The following is a 12,679-nucleotide window of genomic DNA, read 5'->3' on the forward strand; positions in this document are numbered from 1 at the left end:
AAACGTATCTTTTCGCACTGAAGTAAAACAGTTAAAATGTTATACATTATTAACAAACCACTTTTATTTGAAAAAAAACTTTACAATTAAAATTCTTTGTTTTTTTAATTTATAAGTGATTTAAATTAAAGCCAGCATCAAGTCCTTGAAAAATGATGTGAAAAAATCACTTTCCTTCTCTCGTCATCTTTATCCATCAAGTCAACAGTTTCACCTGTCTCTCCTTGGCTTAACTTAAACAGCTGTAAGCCCTGTCCACAAACAACAACCCAGGCACCTCCCACTGGCCCAGCCCCTAGCCACGCCCATAAACCTGCAGCATCTGCAATGTGTGAGAATGACACTTTCTGTGGGCGTAGCCCATCGCTGCCCGTTCTCCACAAACACATGCGTTGGTCTGGTGATGTGGACGCCAGTAGGGTGGGGCTTACCAAACATAAACCAGTAAGTGGGCCAGAGTGTGCTAAGGGAACAGACCAATGAGAGAGTAGCTGTACAGACATGCCTCCATTCTCCTGCTGTTTATGCTCTACCCTGATATAATGCAGAGACAGTTGTCCATCATCCCCACCGCTGGCCAATGAGATGAGGTTGTCCTCCATTTGTTCAGGCATTTTCAACTGTGATACGGCGAGAGAATTGACTCCACTTTGATGAACAGGTATGGAAAAGAATGGGGCAGATGGACCTAATGCACACACAGGAACATTAATATTAGCATACATGTAGCAAAACTGCTAAGTGTTAGCTTAAAGCTTATAGACTAAAAGACGTGATTTTTTTTAGGGGTGCACCAATATATCAGCCGATAATGCTTGCTATGCTTCTCAGTGAATTACGGTGAAATGCCGCTACATAAAATAAAAGCCAGAGGGCGCTCTCGTGCAGAACTCAATATGTGCTGCAGACGAAGAACCATACACACGCTGCTATGACATGCAGCTCCAGGAAACGGCTAAATAGATGGATATTTATAATGGATACATTTATATTGCTGATCTTCAAACATTTTCAGGTATTTTCGTGATAATTTTATGTTGATTATGTATAATGATTATGTTTGACAAATGTTGCTTTTTCAAAGCATGTTATAAACGACTCAAACTAACAGTGATTTCAGATTGATAAGGACTTACTGATCAAAAGCTGTAGTACATGAAATAGCTGTGAATAATATCGTCTGTGCAATTCAGAATAGTTATCGGCCACGTATTATTAATGTATATCGGCATTTATCGGTGCACCCCTAATTTTTTAAGGACTTTAATGCAGAACAGACAAGCATAGATAGATAAGACAGACATAGAAAGAGAAAGATGATTGGATGGAGTGGTTGATAGAATGACAGATGGAAAAGGACAGAGATGGAAAGAGTGTAGCTGATAGGATAGTGTGATGGATAGTCTGTGACTGGTAAGCCCATTTCAGACAAAGTTTACGAAATATATGCGGAAATTGCCCCCGGGATTTTTCTGGGATCGTTTGATTTTTGGTTAATTTACACTGCCAATGATTATCTGAAATCTATGCGTGCATTCACACACGTACCATAAAGTCCTGCACTTTGCACGATTTTTCCACAGCATCTGAAGTTTGCTAATTATCCGTGATTTCTCTCTCAAGAAACCACACGCATGCATTTTTATTTATGAAAAGATCATAAGGATGATGCGCAGTTTGCGTTTAAATCCGTGTCAAAGAGCTGAACCATAACTTCTGGTTGCGATGACACGCGCATGACGGCACGCCCCTTACAGCAATGTTACTAGGTCCTCTTTACGGGAACAATCCCAGAATATTTACGTGATGTGACTGTGTAAGCCTCTCTGACAATTTTATGGAAATTTTATGGGACCAAAGTGCTGTGTGCATGGGGTTGGAGATAGACAAGACAGACAGACAGGGGTTGGTTGCGTAAACATAGCCGGTAAGTTAAGACAGTGTCTTAAGAACTAATCTGAGAGAGCGAGAGAGAATAGAGTGATAGATGGATAATGTGTGACATAAAGAACAAGCACACAAATAAGAATGTTACTTCTTCGCATACATAAATCTTACAAAACTGACATAAAAATAATAACTTGAATTTAAAAAAGCGGTTATGGTCTTGTGTGTATGTATGACTCACACTGCCAGCTGACAGTGGCCTTACTGTCCAAAACTGCTGTTAAATCCCACACAGATATACAACCATCTGTAGTGCCGCTGAACAGCAACAAAAGCCTGAGAAAGAGAAAATATGTGTGAGGAATTTAAAAAAATATGGACTTACACATTTTTTATCAAAGATATTTGATAAATACAGTGTTTTCTCACCCTCTGCACTTGGACATCTCCAGCATGTACTCCAGCATGTAGGTGGCGACGCTGAGCACACACCTCTGATGATAAAAACACTCCCATAGCATCTCAATCCTTCTGCTGCTCTCAATCACACTGAACAGCCTACAAAAACAACACAATATATTAAACACTAATGCTAAAATGCATTTTATGAAACTCATATGCTCAAAAATCTTAAAAACCAAGTCACCTCACTGCACCATCACTACAGCCCAAAGCCAGCAGGACACGTTCAATCCCATCATGCACCACAGCCATAGACATGTACCTGCAAAAATAAAAGAAAGGATTTGTACATATTAAAATGCCCTTTAAAAGGAAAATCACCACAGTGATGAGCTTTAAAATGCAAGTAGGTACTTTAGTATTGTCTGACCTCTAGTGTTTAGCGGCTGGTAGCTTTGTTCTGATTAACACAAAGGAAGATATTTTGAGGAATGTTTGTAACCTACTGTTTTTGAGCCCCATTTACTTCCATAGTATTGTTTTTTCCTACTATGGAAGTGAATGAGGCATCAGAATAAATTTATGTTCATCAGAACAAAGAAATTTATACAGGTTCGTAACCACATGAGAGTGAGAAAATGTGACAGATTTTCATTTTTTGGTGAACTATCCGTTTAAAGGAGACATATCAAGAAAATCTGAGTTTTTTTCATGTTTAAGTGCTATAATTGGTTCCCCAGAGCTTATATCAACCTAGAAAATGTGAAAAAGATCAACCCAGTAACTTAGATTTGGTTAACCATTCTCTGCAAGCATGTGAAAAAATAGGTCATACAAATTTGACTCCCCTTGTGATGTCAGAAGGTATGTATTTTAAAGGACTCACCCAAAACGGCACATTTTTGCTCACACCTACAAAGTGGCAATTTTAACATGCTATAATAAATTATCTATATGGTGTTATGAGCTAAAATTTCACATACGTACTCTGGAGACACCGATTTATTTGACATCTTAAAAAAGTCATGTGAAATGTCCCCTTTAAGTTTAGATTACACTTATAATCAAAATTAGGAGTTTTCTTAATTTAAGCAATATGTTGCATTAATGTGACAAAAATGCCTTGCTAAATCTCTAGGTACAAACCTAGTCTCAGGGTCCATTTTGACGGTCTTGTGTCGGTTGCGCTTCCGTTCCCACTGCTCGTCCAATCGATGACCAGCAATCTGAGTCACCTGACAGACCGGCTGATGCAGCTGTTCATCCAGACGAATCAGGAGCCTGTAACACTGCAGCTGGGCCCGCCCTCCCGCTGAAAACACCAGAGAAGAGAGGGCCGAGGTTCCTGTGCTATTGTCAATCCCACTTTCATTAGCTTCTCCTCTATTGACAGCAGCCAGAGTGCGGACATTCGAGATGTGGTCCGTCAGAACGGCGAGCACCTTCACCGCTCCACCCTGCGGTTCAATGGCAAGTACACTGACAGAGGTATCCTCCCCACCACTAACAAAAACTTCCCAAAGTTCAGACGATGATCCAGCGATACAACCAAGCCGACAAACACAGCTGATGCCTCGTCCATGAAGCCCCTCTTTCAGGGTGTGTCCATTCACATCGGTTTCTGCGGACGCTAAGGAACGAGACGCAATGACGGCTCCTTGCTTAATGAACACCAGGGTTCCCTGCATGAGCTTGTGTGTGGGGAGGCTGTACACCCAGGATCGATGGCCTCCTCCACAGGCAACCGATAATAGCTTCTCTTGTCTGTGAGGGTCCCATATAACAAACTGTACAGAGTGGAAGCCAACCATGACAAACCGAGCCTCGGCTATGCTTTCATTCTTTCTCACCTCCGCAATCTCTTTTTCAATGTTTCTCTCATTCAACCCCTCTCCTTGTAGTCCTTCGGAGTCCAAAAATAAAACCTTCTCCAGCCATTCCATCCCTTTGCATGCCCGCTGAACTCTGCGTACTGTGAGAACATTTTCTTCAACAGTTAGTATCCTTACGCACCCATCTCGACCTGTTGTGTAACACACACCCTGATGCTCACACACAGAAGTCACACCCTGCTTTCCATGGACACCAAAAAGGGTGCTTATGGGAGACAGAGAGTCAATGTTTTCAGTCACACCACTCTTGCTTCCTGTGTTCTCGTCAGGTTTCTCTTGCTCTGCTCCCATTTGCCTGTTCTCAGTTTCATTGTCATTCCTCTCCATTTCGTTGTAGAGCAGCAGTGACCCTCTGCGGTCACCACACAGATACAACCCTTGTCTGGGGTGTGATAGGGTGATGGCAGCAGTCAGCCAGCGCTTTGCACAGGGCGGCAGTAAAAATGGAAGAAGCATTTTTTCTTCTATACGCAGGCCTTCTATCACATCTATTTTCCACCTATACACAAGCCCTTCAGAGCCTGACACTAAAAGACACAAACCCCAGCACCCATCAAACAGACCTTTAACCCAAAGCACAGAATGAATTTTACCCTGACCAGCTTTCAGCAACACACCCGCATCCGGCTGCCCCACAGGAAACACCTGGACCCCTCCATTCAGATTACCCACTGCACACACCCATACAACAGAACTGGATTTCTGGACTTGTATACTTGTGACCTCCATTACACAGTAAGACTGGAATTCGGCTCCCCCTTGCCAAATGACATCCCATGTTTGACTCTGATTTAGACACACCTCTCCTTGATCAGTACAGACCAGAATTGCATTCGATGCATCCTCGCCCACTAATCTGATCGCTTTAGGGCAACCTTGTGCTTTAAACCCCAAATCCACCTGAGATTCCGTCTGAGCTTCTTCACTTTCTTTATTCTTCTCCTCTGCCACTCTCCATACTCTTATCTCACCATCTGCCCCTCCAGTTGCCACCAAACCACCTCTACAGTTCATATTGCCCTCGCTGACAGCCAGAGCCCTCACACCACCTGACCTATGCCCTCTAAAAGTACGTCCCACCTTACCTTCACCTTCCCATTCCCAGAGTAAGCACGCTCCATCTTCGCCTGCGCTGAATATGCGGCTGGGCGTAAGCCTGACACAGAACACCCGGGCCTGGTGCCCGTACAGCACCCTCAGACACTCGGGCGATTCCTCTCCACAACCTGCATCTCCACCCAGCCTGCCAACTTTCCACAAACGAACGCTGCGATCATCGGAAGCAGATGCCAGACATCCAGATTTTTGAAGGTAGCAAAGGCTAAAAATGACTCCACTGTGGCCCAGCAAACGGCGTTCTACCTGGGATTGGCCATCAGGTTTGGTTCCTCTGGGCCTCCAAAGCACAAGTTGGTTAAAAACAGTCCCACCCACCAGCACTAAAGAGTCCCAGCTTGAACCAATTATAAGGGCTGAGTAGAGAAGGCAGGTTTCTACACAAGAGTAGAAGGCAAGAATGTTACCAGAGTCTGCGTCTAGGAGCACCAGGGCATTGTGGGCCAAGGATATAGCCAAAAGTGTTTGGGCCTCTGCTTCTAGCCAATGAATGTCTAGCACCCAATCTTGTAGCTCCAAGAGAGGGCCAATCGGCTTCAGGCACTGCGCACTAGAGCTAAAGTTGATAAGCCGCACTCCTTTTCCTCCAAAAACAATTAGCTCTTCTTTCTTGTCCCAAGCATAATGTTCAGATGAAATGACGTTGTTGGTTTGTTCTCCAGATTGCTGTTTCTTTCTAGGTCGTATTCCATGGATACGGAAGTTATGGAGAACATTCAAAGATGCGCATTTTGTTGGAGATCCTTGCAGACTGTAAACTGAGAGGATTGGTCCTTCACCTGACAATTAAAAGACAAAAAACACTCCTAATATACAATATACACATTTCTGTATGCAGTATTGAATGTATGAATCAAAATTTGCATACAGAAGATATAAGCATTTAAAGCGAACAGTTTAGCACGTGTGCTTAAAAAGTCTAGAATTTTATGATATTATCCTACACTACACAGGGAATAATATGGATTTTTTTCCAGATAACTTATTGCATAAAATAGATTCAAGCATCTCCAATGACCTGTATCTATTTATGTATATTTTCAAAAAATTCCCAGGGCCTTGAATTTTTTCCCCGAGATGCACATACTTTCAAGGATTTCAAGGACCCATGGGAACCCTGTCTTTAAGATATATGTGAAATAAAAAACAAACAAAAAATTTTTTCAGTTACAAATTGAAACAGGAAGTTCTTCTGGACCAGTGTATGTATAGACCATTCTTGCAAAATGGTCTATACATACAAAATACAGTCTATACATTAGATCTGTATACCACATATTGTATGTTTAAAGCCCAGTATTTCAGAAAGCTGTGCAATAAACTGTAATATAGTAAAGTCCATCACCTGTCAGCAGGAATTCATCACCCAGGAATTCCAGAGCAGTCACTGGAGCAACGAGCACTGCGGACTCCACAGGGAATGCCATCTATGCATCTAACAAAATCTTCTAAATCAAAATATAAAACAGTTATTTATTTATTATTGTACAGTACAGCCCATTTAAGTATTATTTGTAGAGGCTGAAGCATTATAAATAAATATACTTTAATACACACACTTCTTTTATATGACATTTGTACATAATCAATTACTTTAACTGTTTACTTACAGCCAACACTAAACTCTTTCCCTTCAAGATCACTCCAAAGCCACACCTCCTTATATGTCACTCACCACTGAGACAACATTTTGTAAGCTCGACGTTTATTTAGTTTAGTTTAGTTTAGTTTAGTTTAGTTATGCAAATGCAGATTCATAGGTTGACAAAGACATCCTTAATGTATGTTCCTGAGCCTTCTAAGTTACAAAAGGCAAAAATATATATGTTAAAATTGAGACTGACTACATTTTACTATTGAATTATTGACTATCGGGATATGGGAAAACATTATAAAAATCTTAATGAAAAATGCTTACCTTAGCTTTAACTGCGCAAACCTTGTATCACCCTGTCAAATTCTCCATTCCTTTAATTATAACACCATCTTTATAGGGTTCAGTTTTACTTACGCCTTCCCTGTAGAGATCGTGACTTTATTCGGGGTTGAAATTAAACGAAACAAATGTGATATACTTTCTCATGTCATCTTCATCATGTTGTTTCTCACTGCACGCATGTGTTCTCGCTTCCTCGTTGACATTGAGCTACGTCCAATCGCGCTGCACAATACAGCACACACCGCACCATAGCGCATGTCTATTGGACGACACGATCCGCTCTCTCTACTGATAAAACGCAGACATTGGCGCATCTTGCCTGATGCATAAACCATATGTACACATCAGAACTCATGAAAATTGTATACAAATCATATAAAATGCCCAGACTACTGATCTGCCAATTTTATACGCCCGGAGCGTCATTTTGCGCATGTGTCTCCTGTCTGTTGTTTAAATTTTTTACAGACCGCTCAAACCCAGGGGGTGGGGAAAAGTGTAACATTTTCGGAATAAATCTCTGGGCTGATGATTACATGTAAGTAAGGCCATGATAAAATATAATATAATATAATTTGATATACAGTTATGTAAATGCACAGGACATTTAAGAGCTGTGAGCTCGAGCTTTGGTCTAGACCGCAGCTCGGGTTCACTTCTCTAGTGCGATGCACGGGTTTAGCGCGCTGGCTAACACGCGGGTGTATAATAATAAAATCCATCTTTTATTACGTGCACCTGTGCTTATTATCTTACTTGAAATAATTTCAAATTATTGCTGTTTATATGTTAATTCTCTTGCGTTAAACCAAAGCGCGTTGTACGTGTAAATTCTTGATGGACAGTAAGCCCATAGAGGCTTTGTTCCCAAAGATCTATTATAAACTCCCCCGAGAGGTGGAGCAGAAAATGGATGGTCTGAGTGTTTGTCTTCTGAATCTTTGAAATTTCCATCAATTTTTCTTTTAAATGCTTTCTGTCTGCTACATCACAGTCTGCACATGTCTGCCCGGTGACCCTTTGCGCAGCAGGAGGACGCATCTGTTGAGCACCGATGACCAAACGACCTCACACACCCACATTTATGTGTGGCATCCAAAGTTCAACATATCACTGGAGCAGTGAAAATAACAGGACAAAACCGACCTCACCTTACAGTAAAATGCTAACACTGAAAGAGTCATACTGTAACTAACTATGAAAAATGAGACAATGTAACAAAACCAGCCAAGCTGTTTCAAATGTTACCCTATAAGACCACACCACTGAAAACTTTTAAAAACAGACTGTTATTTTTTAACAACATTGTGTTTTCTTGAAAAATAGTATTATTTTATAGATTTTTAATAGGTCGATACTTAAGTTAACCAATTACCTCAACACTAGCCTTCAAATACACATCATCTTTGGTCACATAATCACACAAACACACTGATGCTGACCACCATGACGTACCGCATGCCAAACTTCACCTTGGAACAGAAGCTGTTCCTGCTACAAAGGATCCATGCGGTGGTGGACACAGTTCAGGACTTTCGGAAAGACACCAACACCACTGTGCATAGAAACGCTGTGTGGGCAGAGCTGGCTCAATCCTTCAATGCAGCGTTCCCTAGTCGACCCCCCAGTAGCATTGGGTCTCTAAAGACATTGTGGAAGCGGCTGAAGGTGGAATGCCGCGTGGCTCTTCAGAAACGACAGGAACAGCAGGCCGCTGGGCTACCTGTGTCTCCACTTACACAGGTAAATTCCCCCCTTTACTGGAATTTCCCTTTTTATATGTTTCGTTATATTGTCCTGGCATTCCAAGAAATTTCCATATTTTTCTGCTGTCTGGCAGTTGCAGAGAGAAGTTATTACACTGATACCAAACCTGATTTCCAGCCTCGAAGAGGTAGATGGAGATGGCAGCTTTGCCTCGGTTAGGAGTGGATCACCTGGAGTAGGTAATTAATAATCATATGTTTTTTACAGGATGAAATGCTACTGCTCTTCCAAGCTGTCATCTCTGTAATTATAGGGGAGATTAATTGAGTCTTTCTCTCCTGTAGTGTCGGGGATCTCTGGCACTAATGGAAGTGAACATGAAAATGCTGAGCAAAGTCAAAATAGTGTAAGACCGAAATACCCATTTAATACCTAGCTGATTTTTTTTTAAACTTGATTTATAAACTTCCTTTTTTACAGGATGTGGACAGCAAGGAGAATTTAGCCATCGACCTTGGCCTGGCATTATCTACACGTACACGAATCAACTCTGGGATTCCCCCCGGCCCTGCCTCCTCCCCACCCCCTATGCGGGTCCGTTCACATTCCATCACTTCCAGGTCCAGTCACCATAATCTCTTTTATCCCGGTCATGCAGGAAGCATCTCGGGCCCAGCATCAGGGACCCATGTCTTAAATTCTGACACCGTACACAGAGAATCCGCAGTCCCGCCTGCTGCAGGATCAGCTGAGAATTCATTAACGGTGACAGATTCTTATAACACAAAATGGGAGGCACGTCGACAGGAACTGTTCGAACTGGAGCATCAGCAGACAATGAGCCTGTTGCTGCTGCAACAGTGTGTTTGGGAGGAGAAGAGGAAAGCTGTGAGACAGAAAGAGAAAGCCGCACGGGCCAAGAAGAGATATTATCGAGCCAAACTACAGAAGATTGGTGCAGAGGTTCCACTCTCCAGCAGTGAGAGTGACGACATCGACTATCCACACTTATGAACTCAGATGTTTGTCACATCTCTTAGCTCTGTTAACTTTCTTTTGGAAAGGCTTTTTTAGTCAGCTGATGTTGTTGTTTATTAACAAAACAATTATTTTGTAATTTTGTTTCGTAATGTACCATAAAATCACTTTGTCTTAAGAATTCCAGTAGAAATATCAAGGTTTTGTTTCCTTGGGAAGCCAAATTGTTGGCAGTAGTATGCATAGTAATATGTTTACACATAAACCTCATGTTTTAAAGAGACACTCCACTTTTTTAAAAAAAGGCACGTTTTCCAGCTCCCCTAGAGTTGAACATTTGATTTTTACCATTTTGGAGTCCATTCGGCTGATCTCTGGGTCTGGCGCTAGCACTTTTAGCAAATAATAATCAGGACTTTGCTGATGTAACATGGCTGCAGCAGGCGCAATGTTACTACGCAGTGCTCGAAAATAGTCCCCGGCTATTGAAAGTAACCAAGTGCTGCATAATATCATGTTACAGCAGCAAAGTCCTTGATTATTACACCAGAATGAGAGTGTAGTGTCTCCTAGCCATATCTGCCTAGAAAATCACAACTTTCAATTTTTCGCCGGTCCTAATACACAATGCAACTACAGCAGAGTCAAGTTTTAAATAGGAAAAAACGTTTTGGTTATTTTTGAGCGTGATGCTAATGGTCTGGTCAGATTCAATGAATTGTGCTAAGCTATGCTAATAGTGGTACCTTCAGACCTGGAGATCAGCTGAAGGGATTCCAGTAAAAATCTAATGTTAAACTCTAGGGGAGCTGGAAAATGAGCCCTTTTAAAAAAGTGGAGTGTCCCTTTCAGTAAACAGTTTGCCAGTAGCATAGAAAGCATTCCAAAAAATAATCCTTAATGGGGAGGTTTTCCGGATAGGGTTTAATTCTATTCCAAGACAAAGGGGCAGTTTCCCGGACAGGGATTAGACTAGTCCTAGACTAAAATAAATGTAAGAGCTTAAAATATCTTAAAATATCTTAAAAAACATATCTTAAAATACATCAGTGCCCTTTGTTTTGCCTCAAAATTCACATAAGTAATGTTTTAGTAAGGCATGTTTGTTAAAACTAGTTATATTTCCTAATTAAACTGAGGCCTAGTCCTGGTTTAAGCTAATCCCTGTTTGGGAAACCGCCCCTAAAAGTTTGAGTTGTCCCTACTGAAATTGGCTTGCACTGACATATTTTAAAATATATCAGTGTTTTGTCTCAAGATGCACACCAGTATTTTTTTGTAAAGTTTGCTTGTAAAAGCGACTTAAATGTCCTAATATAACGTATGGCCTAGTCCTGGATTAATCTATGCCCTGTCCAAGAAACCGCCCCAATATCTTTGTAAATTAAATAATTAAAGTTTAAGTATGTTTAAATATTTTTACTGGAAAACTAAACAAAAAAGAAAAACTAAACAGATGAATAAATACCAAGAAAATTATTGTTCCACTGTGTGAAAGGAATCAAGTCCTAAACCCATCAGAGGTCTCATCTCTTGTTATCCTCCCTGTCATCAGCACTGATGCTCATACAGTCAGGCCACAGTTGCAATAAGGATTTGAAATCAGGGAGGAACAATTTAGAGATCTGTAATGTTACTTCTAAGCATATTATTTAATGCTTGTTTCAGGATCATACCAAAGATGGATTGTGGTCCTCGGAGGCCCCAGAGCCAGTGCCCTCTTTAAAGATCTCATTTGTTGCTTATTTTTAATTTTTAAATAAAATTATATCGTAAATATGAAGAATATAGTTTCAATTGCAAGTAAATTACCAGAAATTGAATTGCATTCATGAGAATGATCTTACCAATTGTGTCAAACATGGAAAAAAGAAACTTGTTAATCCTAAAGAGGGACTAAGCAAGGTCCATAATCTGTCTCTGGATCATACATATCTGTTTTAAAGGACAAGTCAATTTTCTTAAAAAATAAATCCAGATGGTTTGCTCACCACCATGTCATCCAGGGTGTTGATGTCTTTCTTTGTTCTAAATGACTCTAAATGATCCCAAACGAGGCATAAGGGTCTTATCTGGCGAAACGATTGTCATTTTTTTGAAAATTATTAATTAAAGATGTGCACTCTTGAACCACGACTTCTCGTCTATCTCCGGTCCTTTGAAGTGCCAGCGCGACCTCACGTAATTGCGTAATGCCGTGGAAAGGTCACGTGTTACATATATGAAACACACATTTTCGGACCATTGTAAACAATAAACTGACACGAAGGCATTAATTAGTATCATTTGACATACAACAACGTCGGAACGGTCCTCTTTCTCCACACTTGTAAACACTGGAGCGTAGTTTTGCATACGTCATCCGTGACGTTTTGGCGTGATGACGTATTACGTGAGGTCGCGCTGGCACGTCACAGGACCAGAGATAGACGAAAAGTTGTGGTTTAAAAGTGCATATTTTTTATTTTTCTTGCCAAAAATGACAATTGTTTCCCTAGATAAGCCTTTGAAACTGCAATTTAAACTGTTACGGGTTGGGGTCCATTAAAGTCCATTAAAATGAGAAAAATCCTGGAATGTTTTCCTCAAAAAAAAAAAAAACATAATTTCTTCTCGACTGAACAAAGAAAAACATCCACATTTTGTATGACATGGTGGTGAGTAAATTATCTGGATTTTTTAAAGAAAATTACTAATCCTTTAAAGGCAATTACATCAGGACCCGTACTGTTAGATTCAATATACTGTTCATTTATTT

The 12,679-nt window shown here is 40.8% G+C and overlaps 2 protein-coding genes across 4 annotated transcripts; one reads left to right on the forward strand and one right to left on the reverse strand.

Annotated features, from left to right (window-relative positions):
* Nucleotides 1–39: 39 nt before the first annotated feature.
* On the reverse strand, nt 40–7,464 carry wdr6 (WD repeat domain 6). 3 transcript variants are annotated; one of them, XM_073867811.1, is made up of 7 exons: nt 7,309–7,464; nt 6,643–6,745; nt 3,436–6,076; nt 2,534–2,611; nt 2,317–2,445; nt 2,129–2,223; nt 40–688 (listed from the first exon to the last, which is right to left on the reverse strand). In XM_073867811.1, the coding sequence occupies exons 2-7, from the start codon at nt 6,722–6,724 to the stop codon at nt 138–140; spliced, it is 3,576 nt and encodes a 1,191-aa protein (XP_073723912.1). In that variant the 5' UTR covers nt 6,725–6,745; nt 7,309–7,464; the 3' UTR covers nt 40–137. The 3 variants fall into 3 exon arrangements, with proteins under 3 accessions (XP_073723912.1, XP_073723915.1, XP_073723913.1); XM_073867814.1 differs by having other exon boundaries at nt 6,643–6,742; nt 7,216–7,464; XM_073867812.1 differs by having other exon boundaries at nt 7,216–7,464.
* Nucleotides 7,465–7,615: 151 nt separating this feature from the next.
* Nucleotides 7,616–10,102, forward strand: LOC141363966 (uncharacterized). Its single transcript, XM_073867820.1, has 5 exons — nt 7,616–7,774; nt 8,231–8,979; nt 9,077–9,182; nt 9,288–9,349; nt 9,424–10,102. Exons 2-5 carry the CDS (start codon nt 8,671–8,673, stop codon nt 9,955–9,957), a joined length of 1,011 nt encoding a protein of 336 aa, XP_073723921.1. The 5' UTR covers nt 7,616–7,774; nt 8,231–8,670; the 3' UTR covers nt 9,958–10,102.
* Nucleotides 10,103–12,679: the final 2,577 nt, after the last annotated feature.

Source organism: Misgurnus anguillicaudatus, chromosome 5 (genome assembly GCF_027580225.2).
Source record: "Misgurnus anguillicaudatus chromosome 5, ASM2758022v2, whole genome shotgun sequence".
Lineage (NCBI taxonomy): Eukaryota > Metazoa > Chordata > Actinopteri > Cypriniformes > Cobitidae > Misgurnus > Misgurnus anguillicaudatus.